The sequence below is a fragment of the Mastomys coucha genome, unplaced genomic scaffold (genome assembly GCF_008632895.1).
Source record: "Mastomys coucha isolate ucsf_1 unplaced genomic scaffold, UCSF_Mcou_1 pScaffold2, whole genome shotgun sequence".
Classification (NCBI taxonomy): Eukaryota; Metazoa; Chordata; class Mammalia; order Rodentia; family Muridae; genus Mastomys; species Mastomys coucha.
In genome coordinates this window covers 3,126,774-3,148,213 of record NW_022196902.1, presented here as the reverse complement: position 1 = coordinate 3,148,213, position 21,440 = coordinate 3,126,774, and the positions used below count along the sequence as shown (strand labels likewise).

Below are 21,440 nucleotides of genomic sequence, written 5' to 3'. Positions count from 1 at the left end.
TAATATCTCCCATCTTTAAAAAATTCATTGTAATGAAAATGGCAACTGAGTATAAAAAGGCAATGTGAAATACAAGTAACAAAGCATGGAAATTAATGTTTTCATGGATTGTATGAACTGTTACTTATTCAAAGGCTACTATATAGTTTCAAAGAGTTGATCAACTAAACACACACATTATTATCTTTTGAAGCATAAACAGAGAAATTTTTGAGAGTAATATGTTATTTGATAAGAGTGGATAGTATATAGATATTCTCTGAGAATCAGAGGAAGTGTTCAGAATAAACTATAAATGTGACAGTCACTGGTGCTGCAGTGTGATGATCCATTTACAAATTGTCTTTGTTTCCTCAATCAGGGAAATATCCGGTAAGACTCACATGTATTTATTTTCTTTGCTAGGTATGACATTATGAATCTGCAGTACACGGAGGCTAATCGCTATGACTATGTCCATGTGGGAACCTGGCATGAAGGTGTGCTGAATATCGATGATTACAAAATCCAGATGAACAAAAGCGGAATGGTACGATCTGTGTGCAGTGAGCCTTGCTTAAAGGGTCAGATTAAGGTAAGGCATAAATGCATCCCTGGACATTATTTGCAAAGAAATTCACCACCTTAGCGATAGCAAAGAAAAACAGATATTTTTTTTTTAAACGAGACTATCCAGAAAGAGTACCTAGATGGCTACCCTTATGTTTAGCTAGAATTGCAAAACAAGGTTGAGGTTGAGGCTTAGGCAACTATTAGGCTAGGATACACATTTTTATATATTTAGATAAGCATATTTTGATGATTTTAGAGATCTAGATATTTAGTTAAGAACTATGTAAACTACTGAAATAGTTTAAGTTTTTATTTTAGTAGCAATGATAGACTGGGGACTTCCATATAATGTAGGCAGCAAGAAGATGAATAACAGCATTAAAACTCTAAACAAAAGCAAGTGTGGAAACCAGTCATTGTGCTTAGTCATAGTGGCAGCTATTACTAAAGAAAGCTCTGGGGATCTGAAGCACAACACAGATTGTGATGGATGTGTTAATGAATTTCATTGTGACAATCATTACACAATGCATACATATATCAAACTTCCGTGTGACCCAACTTGAGTTGTAGCCAGTAATGTCTCTTAGTCATAGTTCCAGCTATTCTTTAAAGAAGGCAAAAGCCAGACAATGCCAAGAATATAGTTAAAATGGCAATCAATCATAGGGATAAGGAAAATCAAAACAATGCATATACTGTGAACAGAATTTCCCTTTCCCTACCCAGTACTTTGGTCCTCCTGAAATGGATTATTTTTAAACAAAGAGGGACTCCAAGTTTTAATTATATCCAGAGGCTATCAGGGAAGAGGGAGTAAGTAGCTGGTAATCTTACTATCTGCAGAAAACTAGAGAAAATAAATACTAAATACAGGATTTCTTCATGGTTGTGCTGGAGAGAATGTTCAATTGAGGACGGGTTTAGGTCCAGGCTCTTTATACTCTAACTGGATGATGCAGGAAGCAATGGCGTATAGGGAAGGAACAATGAGCTGGCAGGCATGCCGTTTGGATGAACTAATAGGTCTTCCCCAGCTCTAATTTGCTGTGATTCACCTCAGAAAAGCAGACAAGCTGTCACGTAAATGTCGCAAGGCACAGCTGGGGCTGGAGTCGATCTTGTGTGAAGCTCTGGACCCCTTCCTGTGTCATCAAGATTCTTCACTCTGCCTGAAAGCTTCAGACCCAGTCCTCTGCAGGAGGTGATCCAAAGTATACTGAGGAATAATACTCGGGGTGCTTATGTCTCCTGAGGCCATAGCGTAGCCTAAGGTTTTCTGAGGAAAATTGAGAAGCCTCATATGAGCTATTAGAAATATTGGAGGGTCTGGAACCTTTAAGAGCATGAAGCAGGTGAGAAAAGTTGCCAGGGAGGAATAACTCTTGATAGCTCTAGACACTTTGAGGAAATAATGAAGTTCTGAGATCAACTGTAATAATTATCTTGTGCTTTCTCTGAGGAAGTTACTTTAAAACCAGTTATACTCAATGGCAGCTAGATCCATAGAGTAATGGTGTACTCTTATTAGGGCCAGCATGACCATGGTTAACCCCTTAGGTTGTGGGTGTTATAATTTGTGTGTGTACCACTGAGGTTCATGCATTGGCACTTAGTGTGATCATGTGGAGAGGTGGAGGGACCTTTAAGAGGTATATAGGTAAGTCACTGTGGACATCACTCCCACAAGAAATTAGTAATCATCATTTGTCTCACGCAGTGACTTATCATGACAGCAGTATGTTATAAGCTAAGGCCACTTGTGTGTTTAGACTCTTCTACAAGCAACCAGTCTCCTTGTTGTCATGATGTAGCCCAAAGAAGCCCCATGAGCAGCCAAATATTTCAGTTCTATCTTAGACTTCCAGCCATGAAAGCCACGAACTAAATATATCTCTCTTGTTTACAAATGTTTTGTAACTTCTAGTATTTTGTTTTAGGAACAGAACATGGGCCAGTTCAGCAGACCATATTTGCCAGGGAGCCGACCATGGTCTGGGCAGTGTGTGGTAAAGAAGTCTGATGATTTCTAGTCTATGTAGAAATATTTCATTTGTCTAAGTGTGACTCCACCTGAGCCACCATACACGAACAAACAGCTCTGCTTCTCACTAGCCATCTACTTCTTGTCTAGATGGAACTCTTTCTCTTGAGGCCATCTGGTGGAACTTAGGAGTATGTTTTTTGAGATCCAGAGGCATCAAAATTCCCCTTGACTGTTACTATGAGGTATCAGACTAATGGATTCTTGGTATAGTGGGATCACTTGTTTGGTTAGTTGCTTTTGGATGTAGAGGAAAGACAGAACATTGGAAAACTCAATGTGGGGAGAACTGAGAAACCCCACCTCAGTGTCTTTCTGGCTTTCTTCTATTCTAACGGACCCTGAGTTGGCTATACAGATGACTACTACAGAACAGTTAATGGAATGATTTTATTTTTCAAGGTATAATGTAGGGGATAAAACTGGCATGATAAACAGCCCTTTTCTCAATAATTTACCATATTTCAGATCCCTTTACAGTCCCTCCTCACACTCACTCCTTAACAGGCTGTGATTGGGTGCTCACATAGCATACATATTTATTTCAATTGCACATTCCAGAAGAAAGGCTTTTTTTCCTGTCCAAGTTCAGAGGCAAGGCTGCTTGCATATATCTGCCTGTGTAGATGCTGAATTCTTTCTGAAAGCATTTCTGTGATACATCCATATGATGTTATCATGGGAGATCCTAGTAATCATGGCTGAGCCATTACAGAGTACTCACTATAAATGCAAATCTCTCAGGGACCAATTTTAGAAATATTTTGTACTCTGCGAGATAAAAATATACTGCTCTCAGTAGCACCTGGATGGGGGAGATATGTGTTTGTTTCCCATAAATACCTTTGAAAGTAGAGAAACAATAAAATCTGAATCCCATAACTAAATAATAGCACTTGTATTCTAACACCACTAATTTGCCACCTACCAGGTCTAGGATAGAAAGCTAGATCCCAGTAGCCATTGTAAAGAGAGTTAGCCTGAAAAGGATCATAAGACATGTATTTCTATAAACTGGGAAGTGGAGCTTTAAAAGAAAAGACAACCCCTTCTAAGCATCAAATACTATAAATGCTAAGGCAATAATTTCATATCTTTTCTGAGAATCCATAAAACTTTATTATAACAATTTCTTTTGATGCTATTAAAAAACCTATTTTCTGCTACTTATCTTTAGAGATATTTAGCTTATAAAAATAATATCTTATGGTGCCAATGCTTTTTTGAGAGAACCAATTCTGGACAAGGTAAATAAAATATCTTTATTATTATTATTTAAAGATCTAGTCAGGTCAAAAGAGTCTATGCCATATGGTTTAATAGAGGCTATTTAATATAGGTTACTGGATATAAAGCTATAAGGGGACACCAAGAGAACCCCAATGAGTGGGGGAGGAGGTCAACAGCACCCCAGGATAAGGAACAGTGTGACTCCATTAGTTTTCTTGGAATAGAAGGACAATGGAAGGATTCAGGGTCTTGTTCAGAGACCCTCTTGTGTATAGTGGGGTGGGGAGGGAAAACATACCCTGTTTTCTGTGTTCTTGTCCTTTGTACTTCTTGCATGCCAAATGGATCCAGCAGAGAGTGGGGATGAGATCTCACAGGTTTCATTGAACTACACTGGACTTCAGTGGTAATTTGTTATTGGGCGATTCTATCCAGACAAGCAAGAACAAAGAAACAGAGAAAGTGAGAACTGAAGGAACAGGAAGGTGTAGGAAGTCATAGGAAGGTTAGAGAGAGGAGGGAAGGAAGAAGGAACCAAGTCTGGAACTCAGATTCACCCAGCAAGTCCTTGTCTAAATACAATGGATTCCTTACAAGTTACTGGCTGAAGTGACTCTTACAGAGGAGGTGTTACTGGCTCTGCTTTATAGATGATGGATCTGAGACCTAGAGAGGTTCACTCTCTTGCTTCTCAGTTCTTGTATCTAGAATGTTCTGAAGCTGGGCTGAGAGCCAACCCAAAGCTCTTATCATCCCACGGCCACATGTTGTTCGACTCTGTTGTTATGTGAACTGGCATGTTGCCTCTAAGTGTGGATTTCAATTTCTAAGCACTGGATTTTCAACAGTTCACAATAAAAACATAAACAGTGATCCACTTGAAAAATACGAAGGGAAGAAGGTCCAGAAGTAAGCAAATAAGCGTTTGTGAAGGGAGTATGTGTAGGGGAAGTTTCATAGAGACAAAGAAGAGTGCTAGAAAATGAAGAGATTTTATAGAGATTGCTTTTTACAGAGCCTCTGCTCAAGCACTATCTATCTATCTATCTATCTATCTATCTATCTATCTATCTATCTATCTATCTGTCTATCTATCTCTATCTCATATCTTCTCCCTTTAAGTGCATCTATATATGCATCTATATATGCAGAGTGTTTCCAAGACTCTGAGTTTGAGATAGAGGTTGGGATAAAAGAAGAGAGCTTTCTTCTCATCTTTACATGTTCTAGTGAACATGGTATGCATGATTATATTTCCTAACCACACAATGCCTTTTGTTGTGCAGTAAAACAATTTTGTTTTGTTTTCTTTTGTTTTGCCCAGCCACATATCTAAACTATAGTCTTCAATACTGGAATCATTTTTCCGACTCTTGATTTTGGCTAATCTATTTTTTTTATTTTCTATTAGAGAGGTAGAAGGCAAGTTTCAAATGAAAATAGAAATATGAACCTCAGAGAATTGTTTGATTTGAAATGATAGACAGCACCTTCACCTTGATCAGCCTTTAGCCTTGTATATCACTCTGAGGGTTGTTGTTGTTATATTATTTTGTTTTGTTTTTGTTTGTATTTATGAGTGAGCAAAAAGGGCAGAGGCAGATTTGTTGAGTACCAAACTATAGGGCACATGATGTTTTTCAATGTGATGTCAGATATTCTTATAGGTACAAGGTAGCTTAAAGAGTCCATTAAGCAACCCCTTATATTTGCTCCTAACTTGAATGGGGGAATCCTTAGGTGTGTGCTCTGAGAATTTCTGGCTACACCACTACAGGATTTGATTTCTCAGATTTCCAGATAATGTCTTTAAAAATAAGCTTGTAGTCTTGATTCTTTAAATTTACACTATTATCTTCTTTCAACACAGGACATTATTAAAAAAGTCAGTGGGTTGTTTTAGAGCATGTATTGCAGCACGATAGGGATTTAGAGTACCATGTGACTTATGTCTTCTCTGATCATCTTTGCAAAGTGACCCTTAATAACTATATTTTAAGCTTTGTTGTTTTTCTTTGCACATTTTCCTATTTTTTTTAAACCACTGTTAAGTAGCTGTGTATTACAGTTGCTTATTCTGTCCAATTTCAGAATTATTCTCTAAAAGATGTTGTTTATTTGGGAGACTGGATACTCATTCTTGAGCAAAATTATCAAGCAACTAATATGTTTTTGTTTCTCCCTGATAACATTAAAAACATGATAAGATTAAGCATAGATAGACTTTATGACTCTTTTTATGTATATGTGTATATTTCTACTACTTATTGCCAACTTTTCCTGCTGCTTTATACAGAAATAGCTATACAAAACAGATTTTATCTAAAGTCCATGTTATTTAACAGAAAAGTAGAAACAGAGGTGTTGGAATATTATAATAGCCCTATACTAATTTCTAATACACTTGTCAGTAGCACATTTTAATGTCCTCTAGGGGAAAAAGCAACTTCAGCCATGTGATAGAATGTAAAATTTGTATTATATGAATTCAGCTACATGGGAGTTTGATAAGCTTTACTGTCTCCTTACTGCAATGATGGAAAAGTTGTAATATGTCCACAAAATTTAAAGTCAGGAATGTTCTATCAACATTCTTGATAGTCTACTATCCAATGAGCTTGTACTATTTTGATCTCAAAGGTTTGTGTGAGGAGCTAAAATTCTGAGACGTATGGATATGGAAAAAAGGATATGGAAAGTACAGTGGATAAATTTATTTAGTATTATCTTTTGAATGTCCCTAAATAACATATTACTTTAAATAGGAAATGAAAGAGTAAAGCTGGTTGGACTGATACACAGTATTTTACATTGGCTATTACTAGTTGACTTAATTAAAATAAGGAATCAATATTCATTTATTAATTAAAAAATTATCTTCCTATTTAGGAAGGCATTCTTGTTTGCAATGTAAAATTTCCATACCTATTTTGAGGCTAACTGAAATTATTTTTCAAAAAATACTAAATTTCACTGCACTCTCAAAAACCCATCTGAAAGCAAAATAAGAAAAGAAAAACTTTTTACATTTTTTGAAAATATTGTCATTTGATCCTTTCCTGCAATTCTAAACTGATGGTATCAATTTCAACCCCACCATAAAATAGTTCCAGATTTATAAAGGCTCAGGTGTCTCTCTCACTTTAAATTACGGCAATATTTACAGCTTAATTTTGACTTTACATGTGGGAATGCGTGGGTTTTTTTAATGTGCAAGCAAAGAACTTCTGTACGTTACATGAGGCAGTTATAGTGTGCAGCCCGTGCCTTCTGACATAAACAATGAGGAAGCATGAGAAAGCATTTGAAACTACTGTGTCTTGACATTGGAAGACAGCATGCGACCTTGATGTCATGGAAGTGAAAAAAAAAATGTGCAAGGAGAATCCAAAAGCCACTCAGGCTTCCTGCCTGGAGGCAGTCTCCTGATTGTTCAGCTCCATAGAACACAGAGTTTGGTCATCTTGCTAATTCAATAAGACAGAATCTGAGTTTGGAAAAGCCAAGGGAGCTACACTCTGCAATACAGAGAAACAAGATGATGGAGCTCTGCAGAAAATAAATAAACAATCCCAGAAATGACCACAGGACTTTCCTTGGGTACTTGACTGTCAATCTGCCTGAAAGCATGGGAGTCCGAAGAGTCCAGGCAAAGGGCGATGGCCAGGAGAGTAAATTCTCAGAACTGGCACAGCCAGAAACTATTGCAGTCCCCATCAGGCAAAACGGAGCTGTCCTCTTGGATATACACAGAATTGGGTGAAGAACTGGAAGAAGCAGAAATTATTTGTGAGCTTGAAAAGTTTCTGGAACAGACTGGCTATGTAGCCAATACATCTGGCCCTCAGCCCATGGGTCAGGGACATCTTTGGAGAGCAGTGAACGTGGCCCAACACATTTGTAGATGAAAGATGACATCATAGGGTCAAAGGTCAGATAGTACCTGCCGAAGCCAAGTTCCAAAAGTGGAGAATACTAATTCGTAAGGAACTAAATGCCTGCTAGATATAGTTGAAAACTTCTTAATGAGAGAGAGAGAGAGAGAGAGAGAGAGAGAGAGAGAGAGAGAGAGAGAGAGAGAGAAGGGAGGGAAGGAGGGAGACAGAGACAGAGACAGAGACAGAGATAAGGAGAAATGCAACGTGCTGTGCCTTCGCATATGTGTCTGGTCCAAACTTCTTAGTCATTTTTTTTTTTTTTTTTAGAAATTTGGAACACTTAACTCATAAACAGGAAGAACATCAAATGATATTGTTTCTGATGTCTCAATAAAAGAAGCCTATCTCTAGGTTCCGTCATTCATACACATACAGAGAAAAGTATCAAAATAATACCAAATGAATAAGCATGGGTCTAACCTGGGAGGTAGCTAGCCATTCTGGGTCCATCTCTGCCTTCCCACAGTATTGTCGCAGTATATTTAAAGAATGAAAAAAATCTTTCCCAGAGGAAAATATATCTTATTTTCTTTTTAAAAGAATTAATAAATGTTAACGTAAACAAATAAGGATATAGTTAAACTTCTGTTTATTTGAGATGGGGGTCTCACTATGTAGCTCTGATTCACTTAGAATTTACTTTGTAAACTAGGTGGCCTTGACCTCATAGAGACATATCTACCTCTGCCCCCCGAGTGCTGGGGTTGAAGGTGTATATCACTCTGCCCTAATTATAGTCTTATTTCTTAACAATGCTACAGAAATAATGTAGTCCATAATGTACTCACTTTGTATGAAATTTCTATTGAATGACTTCCAAACTCAAGATGCAGTGAGTTGGCCTCCACTCCTGATCTCTGCATTCATGGGATTTTCAAACCTTCTCCAGGTCTCTTTAGCAGGCAGGAGATTTTTCAAAGTTCTTGTGAAGACAAGTCCTCACCTAAAACATGAGCTTGTCTGGGAGCCGACTTCTCATTAAGCAACACCTTCCTGTCTTGCAGGTCATACGGAAAGGGGAAGTGAGCTGCTGCTGGATCTGCACGGCCTGCAAAGAGAACGAGTTTGTGCAAGATGAGTTCACCTGCAGAGCCTGTGACCTGGGGTGGTGGCCCAACGCAGAGCTCACAGGTACGATCAGGCTCCCTTGTAACACTGCCCTCCTGAGAGGACTCATCAACCGACTGCGTCTTTTCACTTCTGCCTTCTGCTACACACTTTGTAGAGTTGTTTGTAGAGCTACAGTGTAGAGTACTACATACAAGCCCTTTGAAGTTCTCATTCCCTGCATTGAAAATGAAGTTCATTTCCACCTGAGTACACGTAAGTGGAAATGCAGTGGGATATTCTGTTTCAGAGATATTTTCTATTTCTTCTTTTCAAAATGTTATTGGGAGACATTTCAAGCCCACTGAATTTATATTCGCTATCATTTCTTGGACATCTGTGTGTACGTAAGCTGCTACTGCAATCCCTAAAGATACATAGGTAAATGAGCACCAATCCTACCTAGCCTTTTGCTCTTGGCTCTTGTATGCCCTTGTGTGTATGTATGTGAGCAAGTGCATGTGTGTGTGTGTGTGTGTGTGTGTGTGTGTCCATCTTGGCATTGCATTCATGGTAATTCTCCTGGTCCGTACTTTCAGATATTGAGATACTGAAATTTTAGTTGAGTCACCAGGACTAGCTACAATCTTAGTGTTTATTTTGCTTAAAATCTGTTAGGGAAGAAATGAAAAGGGAAGATAATAAAACAATTAATGTGAAAAGTTGCTTATACAGTACATGAAGCTTCTGAGGCAAGCAAGGAGATGATGCATGAGAATTGAAAGCTTATAATAGAAGTAGGACAACCCATGGAATACATACACTGGTTTGGTTGGTGGACACCCCAAATGTTAAGAAATGGGACTTTGTAGGATACTCATGGTGATTGTTGTTATTTTTCTCTGTCCTTGCCTGTGTTTACACCTTGGCATTCTGGCTTCCGGCACTGGATTGTTTTAAGCTAGGGAATGGCAGCATATACATGCTTGTATATCTATGGATCTAATGGCAATGTTGAAGGCAGACAAATCTGGAAACAGCCAAGAGGGGGCTGCTGCTATGATACCAAGGAGGCATCTCACGGGATGTGGACTAGAACAGCAAAAGAGAGAAGGGGAATAACTGGATGTAAGAAACTCTTTGGAAGTAAAATCAATGGAGATGGGATGTTCTTACCTTGTAAACACACACACACACATACACACACACACACACACACACACATATACACACACATGCACAAATACACACCTTTTAAAAAAAACAATGTCCATACAGTTAATTTTGTTTTCATAGTCCCTGGTATAAACTCACAAGAGAAATATTTCAAAATTATTCACATAATTTTTAGTCTATAGTCCTAGAAACTTTGACATATGGCTAAATATTGACTTGGTGCACTAACCATTCATCTGAGAGGAAATAGAAGAAATCTAGAGGCACAAAGCTGTGTGCAAAAAGTGAAGAAAGCCAAGCCATGAACTCCTGATCCCATGACTCCCTGGGTGCCTTTGGAAATCTCCAAGAGGTGAAAATGCTAATGGATGCTGGCTTTTTTGCTTCATTCTAAAGAAAAATATGAAAGTTAAATGCATGACTTCCCCCAAATATAGTTTTAAAAGAATAGTCAGATCAGTAGAAATAGGTCATATAGCTAAAATTATACTTAAAATGGCACAACCTCATGAAATGTTAGCCTTGTTAGAGTCAAATCTAAGTGAGTATCAAAAATCACTTGGTGCAAAGATCTTTTCCAAAGAAAGCAAGTTAGATCAGAATATAATCTTTTTAAAGGCAGCAATGGAATTGACAACACTTTTTCTTTCCTTTATCCATAATTCTCTACCTAAAAGCAAACTTGAAAGTTTTCATATACCTAAAAGCTATCCAACAAATGCTCCCCTCCAGAGTCTTGTCCTCTAGTTCTGGTGTGGGACCTAGTATATTTGGACGCAATAAATGCCCTTTCTTACACAGGCAACCTTAATTAAATTCAGTGTGTCACGAGCACAGAGCACAGAGCTACATCAAAGGAGATGTAAGAAAGAAGAGATGAAAGAAAGTAAGGGGTAAATTATGGACGCCGTGATTGAAGAGCATTTACACATGACATTGTAAAAGAATAGTTTTATTACTTGTACTTTAGGCTGAGTTCATTCTGGTGCCTTAAGGTCTTGTCTCTTTTGTGTTTTTCCCAAGGTATCCTTTTCTTCTTTGGAGTTTCCATTCCTGGCTTAGGAACAATGTACTCCTGTTCAGTGAGAATCATCTTACCGAGGCAGGAGAGAGATCATGCATGTGTTAACCCACCACAGGTTCCTCTGGTTCAGCAACATATTCTGGGTGCTTTCTTCATGGATATATGTTTGATGACTAGAGAATCTACATCTAAACTCTTCAGCTTGACATTACTATCAGAATTATTAAACACGTGCCTCCAGATACTTTTTGGGCAGCTGATATTGTGTCCCCTCTTGTGCCACGCTATGACAGCCTAGGCATACCTACCAGCTCCACCATTACACAACTGGAGCAGCACACATTGCTCTTTTAAAGTGACACCTCCCAAATATTTGCTTTCTTTTTAGCCATGCATTCCCTTCATGGCCAAGAGTCATTTCTGTCCTTTTGGTGAATGTGAATATTTGAACTTTTATCCTGAATGAATTTTTAGGGCTTCCCGGATCAAGAGAGTACTGAGTGATTTATGGGAAAAGAAAACTATTTTTTACAAATGATTTAGGGGAAAAGAAAACTATTTTTTAAAAAAAGCACAGTGGGGAAAAGATAATATGTAAGAGCAAAGTGATAATTTGTGTCTGTTCAATGTAGAGAATTAGAAAATGAGTGCAGTTTATCTCCCTCCTGTGCCCAGTGGCTACATGACACACTTCAGGGTTGCAGACAGACACTGCATGGCATACTTGTTTCTTGGGTCTTTCTTTGGACTCAGGCCTTCCTATCACACACATGTCTCTCTAGTTTTCTCCTTTTCCACAGCTGGCGCTTCCTGCTCATCCACTTTTCCTCAAAGAGCCATTGTGTTTGAGAGCTGGAGCTGACTGTAGCACCCAGTCTCCTCTTCCAGCGAGTTGAAGGAGATCTCAGCTGACAGAGCTGTGTGTAAAAGCCTTTCTGGGGTTGTTCTCAGAAGGCAAATTACTGACTTTGAGGGACAGGAGGGTTTTTCCTCCTCCGTCTGCATACTTTTGAACTTTTCTGAACCTTTCCTACTGCTCTAGTTTCATATGAGTTAGGACTTTGTTCACGCATGAAAATGAACTATCTACACCTTAAAATACATTTTAAAGGGCTGGTAAAGCGCCACAGTAGGTTAAAGTGGTTGCCACAAAAATGTCTGACTCAAGTGTAATTCCTGAAAGAAAGGAAAGAAGAAAATTCTACAAGTTGTTTTCCGGCCTTCGCATATATCATCATGGTGTTTGTTAGGTGTGATGAGTGCATGCATGTGCTCATGCACACACATGCATGAACACACACACACACACACACACACACTTCCCACACACATACATGGAAATTTTAAAACATCAATTTGTAAAAAGATTTAGTATGTTGTGATACTTTCTGATTGTATCTTTGAGACCAAATCACACTTCCCTTGAATAGCCCTGATTTCGTAGTCCAGGCTGGCCTTAAAATAATGACCCTCCCATCTTAGCCTCCCCTGAGAGTTCTGGAGTTACAGGGATATACCACCACACCAAGTAGTCATAGTGGAACCCAGTCACATATTAAATTTCTTGGATTTCCACACTGTGAGTCTATTACCTATATATTATCAGATATCTCTTTCTATTAATTAGAACTTTATCTTGACAAAATATGAAAAAATTTCTCCATGACCTTAAATTAGATGAATGCCAGAACAGATGCCTTTATAAAGATTGACCATATTAAATGTATTTTGTATACATAAAGGTACCTTAACATTCAAATGAGTTGAGCCATGTAGCAGCTCATTGCCTTCTCCCCTAAAGCCAGCCACTATTCCACTATATATACAGACTATTTTTGCAATTGCTACCCTCAATATCTTCAGCACATACATCTCTCATACTAATTTATAATTATGTGTTAGTGACACCTATTGTTTCAACATTCTTATTAGTTTTACACATGAGCAGAAAATTAGATCCTGCTTGTCACTTACTTGGGGTCATGTCAAACACAGAGCGAGAGCATAACACATGGCAATGCGGTTTTGGTGTTGCCATGGTAGCGGTAGTTGTGAAAAGAGAAACCCCACTGATAAAGAATACCAAAAATCAGTAGAAATATTTAGAAGAGTAAAGTCAGTGGCTTTCAGTGGGTTTTTTTTTGATGGGTGTTTATTTTTTAATGTAAAATTTCTGTTAAGAAGTGATTTTCTCTAAGAAATGATTGACATTGCTGAAGATGAGGTTTGTAAAAATGTACTGAAATCAACTTTAAAGATGGCAAAGATTCTCATCAATGAACACCAATATTTATAAGTGATTTAAATATTCATTATCATGTTTTTTCTGGGTCTGAGAAGACATTGGTGAATTCTCAAAGGAAGTGCATTTGAAAGCTCTTGGGCTTTTTGCATTTTCTTCTGGGGTATGTGCATCTTAATTCTGTGCATACATTTCATGCTTCAATTCTTATAACTCATAAACATGATTCTTTTCCATGATGATATAGGACTTGACATGGATTTAATAATTCATGGACCAATTAAAAGTGAAGCAATAATGCTAATTTGTTCTAAAATATCAAATGATATAAAAATTCTTTAAAAGGCAGTCTATACTAAATTTTTCATTAAAAAAAGAAGAAAAGTTAGCTATCTTTACTTATTTTCTCCATTGGCCAATCATGACCTCTACCCTATTATCTATCTATCTATCTATCTATCTATCTATCTATCTATCTATCTATCATCTATCTATCTATCTCTATTTCTCTATCATTTATCTACTTAATTCTACAATATATCTCACCAATCATTTTGTACCCAAATAGTTTTGAAGAAACTGAAGTAAGCACATAAGCACATAAGAACCATTACAAGAGACTAAATATGTAAGCAGTGAGCTAAATCCCACAGTATGGCCTTGTGCACCACATGATATATATATACATGGCAAGAAGCAATTATTGTTTTTTGAAAGGAAAGGGGGCCCTAATAGAATGAACATCTAAACTATACAATGAATGATAAGTAGATATCCACTTTGTAGGTAACTGATATTAAGGAAATACATTGAAGAAAGAATTTTGGTAATATTATCATGAAATAGTATTATAAACATTATAAATTTATGTATGATAATTGGAGTAAAATAATTATTGCCTTTATTTCTAAATCAGTGTTATGTGTGACTTGGCCTAATTAAAAAGAAATATGATATTCCATTTTAGCCTCCGAATGCACTTGGATATTATAAACTCTGAAATATGTGGTTCACTGATGAGAAGTAGCCTCTGGTGCTGGAATCGGAGTTATTGCCACTTGTCTGAGTGTACTGAGTGATTTGATGCCTGCTTGAAGGCTAACTTGCATAATGCCTCTGACTCTTTGAATGACTGGCCATGTACATTTGCCAAGCTGCCCTGTTTTGGGAGCTCTGGTTGTCATACAAACAATTGTTTTTAAGTTTTCTTTTGGTGTTTTGTTTGTTTGTTTGGTTGGTTTGGTTTTCTTTTGTTTTTTACTTTCTTTTTTAAAATTTCTTTTTTTACTGGATATTTTATTTGTTTGCATTTCAAATGTTATCCCCTTTCCCCTGTTCCCTTCCACCTCAAATCCCCTTATCCCATCCCCCCTCCCCTGCTTCTATGAGGGTGCTAGCCAACCACTCCCACCTCACCACCTTGGCATTCCCCTACACTGAGACATCAAGCCTTCACAGGACCAAGGGCCCCTCCTCCCATTCATGCCAGATAATGCCATCTTCTGCTACATATGCAGCTGGAGCCACGGGTCCCATGTGTATTCATGTGTACTCCTTGGTTGGTAGTTTAGTCCCTGGGAGCTATGAAGAGTCTGATTGGTTGATATTCTTGTTCTTACTGTGGGGTTGCAAACCTTCAGCTCCTTGGGTCCTTTCCCTAACTCTTCCATTGGGGTCCCTGTGCTCAGTCCAATGGTTGGCTGTGAGCATCTGCCTCTGTATTTGTCAGGCTCTGGCAGAACCTCTCAGGAGACAGCTATATCAGGCTCCTGTCAGAAACCACTTCTTGGCATTAGCAATAGTGTCTGGGTTTGGTGGCTGCATATGGCATGGATCCCCAGGTGGATGGCCTTTCCTGCAGTCTCTGTTCCACACTTAGTCCCCATATTTTTTTTTTTTTTAGACAGAAGCAATTCTGGGTTAAAAGTTTTCTTTTGTATGGGGTCGGGGGTGTCAGGTATGATAAATCACTACTTGCCATCCATTGCAGGATGCCTTAAGATGCTCTCCCAAAGGAGTGCCATAACTTTAAAACTTCAAAACAGGATCATAATCTCACTAATATTACATGTATGACAGAGTTGGATATTAGAACCAGTTTCCTCAAGATGGTAAATTGAATGCTTCCTAATTTTTTTCTTTTGGTTTTTCGAGAGAGGGTTTCTCTGTACAGCCTTGGCTGTCCTGGAACTCACTCTGTAGACCAGGCTGGGCCCAAACTCAGAAATCTGCCTGCCTCTGCCTCCCAAGTGCTGGGATTAAAGGTGTGTGCCACCCACCACCCGGCTCTTCCTAATTTTAAGATGTTTGAATGAAGGGAAAGTAAAGAGGAGAAAATGCCAATCTTGAAGAAACCTATTCAAGACATAACGTATTCCTAAGTTCCAGGTGACTGCCTTAGGTGGATCTGATTGACATTCAAGAGACTGACTTCCCCATGTGCGAAGAATCTAGCATCTCGCTGGTAGGAAAAGTGATCTGTGATCTCATTGGAGGGGCAAAGCCTGAGCTTGGGTTTTTATTATGATAAACTACTCCTGCTACTGCACAAGAATGCCAGGTCTGTTTCAAGGACAAAGACATTTTCCTTTAATGGTGAATGGTGCATTCTTCAGGACAGTTGTGTAGCTAGATTTGGACAATTTTATGGTCTTTTGTGGAGATTATTTTTCTTCACGTTTTGACAATATTATAGGAGCCAGAATTTGTAAGATGCAAACTTTGAAATATCCCTGGTGACAGCCAGTGCAGCCCTTCCCTGAAAGGCCTAACTGATTTTTCTGCCTTGAGCTGTCTCAAAGCTGACATTCTTCAGATAGATCTTGCAGTACGCACTCTTAATGGGACATCTCTGTGGATGAATTAGAGCTTGCACCTGGATCTCTTTTGATTGGTGGTGCTGACGTGTTGCCTGTCTTTTGCTGTGGTATCCGTTTTGCTTTTAAATGAAAGCATTTCATGAATGTGTTTTGCGAGCTTTTGAAAATTTTTTTCAGATTTGTGAACTCATGAAATCTTAGCCCTTGTGAAATGAATCAGAAAAGTGAGTGTGATTTGCCTGCATATCATTTCTCAAATGATCCAAACTAACAGTATTGCTGGCTGTCATTAAGCCATTATAATAGAGATGCCGACTGCCTAGAAAAGTCTTAGCTTAAACTGAATCCTATTACTAGTACGAGAAACAGTAAAGATGGAGTCAGCTTTGTATAGCTTTAAATCAGTAAGGTATACATGAATAAGTGGAGAATGCAAAAGTATAACATATACAATAATCTTTAGAGATTGTATCAAAGTTGTTCTTTGACAGTTCCATACGTGTATATAAAGCAGTCTGATGGCTCTCACCCTCCCTCATGTCCTCCTTGGCCCTGTATGCCCTCTGACAAATCCCTTTCTCGCATTTTTTGTTTGTTTGCTTGCTTGCTTGCTTTGTCATCCACAGAGTTTTGCCAGAGCTGTCTGCGTGGCTCTGGGTTTGGAACTCCTCATTAGAACATGTTTGGGTTCACAGTGGGTATCCAGTTGAGACAATGATTCTCCCTCTTTCAGAATATACTAGTAGCCAAGGTGTCAGTGGAGAGGGTAGGATTCCATGAGCCTCCCATAACTGACTATCGAAAAGGTGGGTCTTGTGCAGGAACAGTGTAGGTAGCCACTGCTGCCCTATGTTCACATTTGTAATTGCTCCATCGTGGCTCAATGATGGCAGTTCTCAGTTCTTCCCCATATAACATGGCTGTCTTCTCACCCTCTTTTCTACCACATTCATCAAACATTAGTGGGGATGGGATAAATGTCTTGTTTAGGGCTGAGTCTTCAACTGTAACTTATTCTCAGCACATCAAGCAGTGACAGGTCTCCTCATTTGCTGCTGTCAAGGCTGAGCCTAGTACTTGTCTATAGGTGTAAGCTAAAATATTGACATGGTGGTTTGACACCATGTCAATTTAACTGAACAACAATAACAAGGTCCCCTCTAGAGACTGTCTTCCCCGGTCATGTGTTTATGGCTGTATTAATGTACCAAATTATTTCCTATTATAAACAAATTATTTTCTTTTATGTGAGATTCTTGATAAGGACTTTTTCAAAAAAAAATCAGAATAATCCTTCCATAGCACATGATTATCTATTAAAACTCTTTCTAACATACTTTAGAGTGTTTGTGCTTTTTATAATATTTTCTTTTCTATGAATCAACCTTTATGACAGTGGTTATTTTAGGTAACATTTTAAAATAAAACAATTTATATTACTGTTTATTTTTTAAAGTCACTTAAAGACTCAAAAAGAAATGTTTCTAAGGATGGATATAGCTTAGTTGTAGAGTACTAGACTAGGGTGCAAGAATCCAAGGTTTCTCTCAAAACAGTTTCTACAAATGTTGGAATAAGAATAAAAGAATTATAATAATAAGTACACAAGTAGTATATATCTTTACTCCTTTTTATTACATCAACCCTGCAGACCACAGATGATGCTAAATTTCAGTTACTCTAAGAACTTAGGTTGGGACACAATATTTATAATATGGACAGGACTGTTTTATTGCTTATCAACCCTAAAATAGTCCCTTTTACTTTTAATAGAGCACACACAGTAAGACAGCAAATCAAGGTCTAGGATTTCAACACTGGGTGTGGGAATTCTTCTTGAAGTAAACATAACCCTGAGATTCTGCTTCATCACTCAAGATTTTTAAACTTACTTTCTTTTGACTACCATAAAGAAGAAAATGGGAGGGAGATACAGTAATTTATAATTAGTTAGTTAAGTAGCAGAAAATGTTGGGCAGTTTTTGATAATAAAAGGAATTTAATATGTATGGGCACACTAGATTTCATGATGTGGTAGAAGGCCTAACAATGTCTTGACTGATTTGGTTTACAACTATAGTAGTAATCCAGCAAGGACCTAAGTGTTGGCTATTGAAGTAAGGAAATGGCTTATTATGTGAGTTAATTGTCTCTTATATATAACAAATTTAATCTAGTTACTTAAACCATCACATAGTTATCATCACACAACTTTATGGGTTGGGAACCTGAACATGGATGTAATTAGTCCTCTGCTTTGAAGGATTTTTCACAAGACTAGGTATAATGTCTAATCTGATGTTTGGAGAAAGTTAGATTTCAAAACTCGTGTCTGTGGTTGTTTGTAGGACATAATTCCCATTGGTTATTGGGATGAAGATCTCCATCTGGTATGGGTAGTTGTGCAGAATCTATCCTCAGTCCTTTGTCATATGGACCACAATAAAATGGCAGGTTAGTTTACCATGGTCAGCAAGAGTGTTGGCTAGTAAGATGGAAGTTATCACATATAATATTATTCAAGAAGTCATATCTCATCAACTTTCCTATGTCCTGTAGATTAAAAACAGGTCAAAATCTATTCATATTGAAAACCGGGAGTTGTACAGGACATAAATATTAAGGGAGCCAAGGTCTATTCTGGCATCCATTTCCCGAGGCAGGCAACAAAAGGAGCATGGCATTGGCATTTGGGGCTAAACGCTGCTGATCTTTGGCAATTTAACTCTTTAGAGAAGAATTTGCTCTTCTGGGGCCAAAAGCTACTGGCTTCTGGCTTTTGCTTTCTGGAAGCAGCAGTAGATTAGGAAAAATAGCTTAGTTACTTGGGCTCTTTTCTCTTTGGCACTGTATACACCTGTGTTGCAGATTTGTCTAGAGCAGAGTATATCCTTCTCATCTGCAGATGGACTTGTGAGAACCTAGGTCCTGTGGTAATCCACATTTATATACAGAGTTCTAATCCTTGTTTCTGTGTGGTATCTTTTCTACAGGGATTCTGAGGCAAGAGCTATTTCTTAAACTGGATATAATATGTTGGTATTTCCATATCTAGTGGAGTTATGATTTGATCATGTACAAGAACTATAGTGTCTCTTTGCTGAAAAGTCTTCCCATCTTCTAAGTTTCTAGGACTTGGCCCCAGAAAAATATAGTCATTTAATAACAATTTTAAAGTGTTAGTTATACTTTGGGACAAAGGGTTGTTTTTTGTTTGTTTGTTTGTTTTGTTTTTGTTTTTGTTTTTGTTTTCCTATCAGAATGGCTTTATTAATCCAAGGTACCTAAAGTTTCATTAAGTTGAAATAATTTTTTTCGGTTTTTCAAGACAGAGTTTCTCTGTGTAGCCCTGGCTGTCCTGGAAATTGCTCTGTAGACCAGGCTGGCCTCAAACTCAGAAATTTGCCGGCCTCTGCCTCCAAAGTGCTGGGATTAAAGGTGTGTGTCACCACTGCTGGGCTAAGTTGAAATAGTTTAAAGAACTGCTCCTTTTAGGAGTTTGAAGACAGAACTCTTGAGTGTTGGGGATGTTCATGGAGTAAAATCATTAGATAGACATGATTTTTAGCCTTTTACTTTATTTTCTCCTTCCTGCATTGGAATTTAAGCTGGACTTGAACTAAGAACAAGACTCCTACTGATCCTTCTCAGATACTGGAGCTACAAATGGGAGCCTCCACATGTCACTTTTCTTGGTCACTAGCTTAATCATTTCTAAGCATGACTACCCAGAGCTGGCTTGGATCATGCTATCTTCCATGATATATGTCTCTATCTGGTTTTGATAAGCCAAACCAATAAATAAATAAAGCCAAACCAGTGTACCCCATCAAAATAACCACATGCAATAAGTATGTATATTTAAATAAACAATAGCAAAGTCAAATTCACAAATTCCTAGATTATAGAACAGAAGCATTTAAGTATTCTAGATTACTTACAATACTCAGTATAATATAAATACTACTTAAGTAGTTATCCTGCTATATTGTTTAAGAAATAATGAGGAAAAGCATATATATGTTGAGTGTATAACTGACACATGTAACCATTGTAGAGCTAATGGAATACTAGTCACAATGAAATAATAACAAAATCTTAGGAAAAAAAATTTTCCTACTTAAAACACTGTTTGGTCTGTCTCACCTGTAGTATGTAGAATGGCTTGAGCCTGAGAGCTGCTCCTTAGGAGCTTAAGAAATTTGAAAAACATGAATCAGGAAAATAACTCCGTGAGTGACCTATTGGTCACTATAAGTATTTTGACAAATGAAGATCTTCAAAGTGATCTTGATGAATATTCTAGAAATATGAATGAAGGCAAAACCAAAGATATTCAGCCAGCTGTCCTTGTCTGTCAACTCTACATTTTGCGTCTCATGTGCTCAGGGGAGAAACCACGAGGCAAAGACATTTCATGGTGACTAGTGCACTGTTAACTCTACGATGGTTACTGGTATCATTTCTGTAAGACCACATGGTTTTATATATATATATATATATATATATATATATACATATATATATATATATATATGCATATGTGTGCTTGTGTGTGTATGTGTATGTGTGTGTGTGTGTGTACTCAGCATTTTCCTCATTATTTCTTAAAATGATATGACATAATAACAACTTACATAATATCTATATTGTTCTGGGTATTATAAGTAATCTAGGCATGATACTTATCAGATATTTATGCACATGTGAAAGTGTCTACAGGTTATGTAAAAACATTATATCATCCTAAGTAAGAGTATAACTTATAAGACAATATGTAAGAGTATATGAGATAAAAGTATCTGCATATTTGGTGTCACTGGAGGGTCCTGGGACTAAATAGTTTTATTCAAATATTATCTCAGACAAAGGTCTTGAGCATCTCCAAGATTTGCTATTATTGGGAGAACAGAGTCAATTCCTCATGCAAACTGAGAACCATCTATATGTGAATTAGAAGAAGAACAACAACAACAAAAAAGAAACCAGAAAGAACACAAAAGCAAAATTTTCTGCTAACTACATACTAGAGAGGTGGCTACCCCTGGGAGATAAAGCTCCTCTGTGCAGATGACATGTACATGATCTGTGGGGTTTTAGACAGTTTGGAGTTTAGGGACTGAAGAGTTTCCAGAGCATAAGCTGTAGGCATCTGAAAAAGCAAGTATTCATGTGAGGCTGTGGTTGATTGACTGGAACTCCCATGTTGATGAGAGCTTTTTCCCAGCTGCTTGATCATCAGAAACAATGGCTAACACTCAATGGTCAACGCGCAGAAACATGTCCACCGAAGTGGATTGTTGCTGATGGACTGAACAGAGGTAGAATTGGTTCTGCTGATCCACGTTGTGTGTGTGTGTGTGTGTGT

At 37.8% G+C, this 21,440-nt stretch overlaps 1 protein-coding gene across 7 annotated transcripts in view; it reads left to right on the top strand.

The window, feature by feature from the left end:
* The window catches only part of Grm1 (glutamate metabotropic receptor 1), a 443,300-nt gene that overhangs the window by 390,551 nt on the left and 31,309 nt on the right, over positions 1-21,440 (top strand). For all 7 annotated transcript variants that reach the window (XM_031380374.1, XM_031380375.1, XM_031380378.1 and 4 more), the window contains 2 exons: positions 406-574; positions 8,769-8,895. In XM_031380374.1, the coding sequence (XP_031236234.1) occupies positions 406-574; positions 8,769-8,895 (296 nt within the window). The remainder of the gene's footprint in view (positions 1-405; positions 575-8,768; positions 8,896-21,440) is intronic.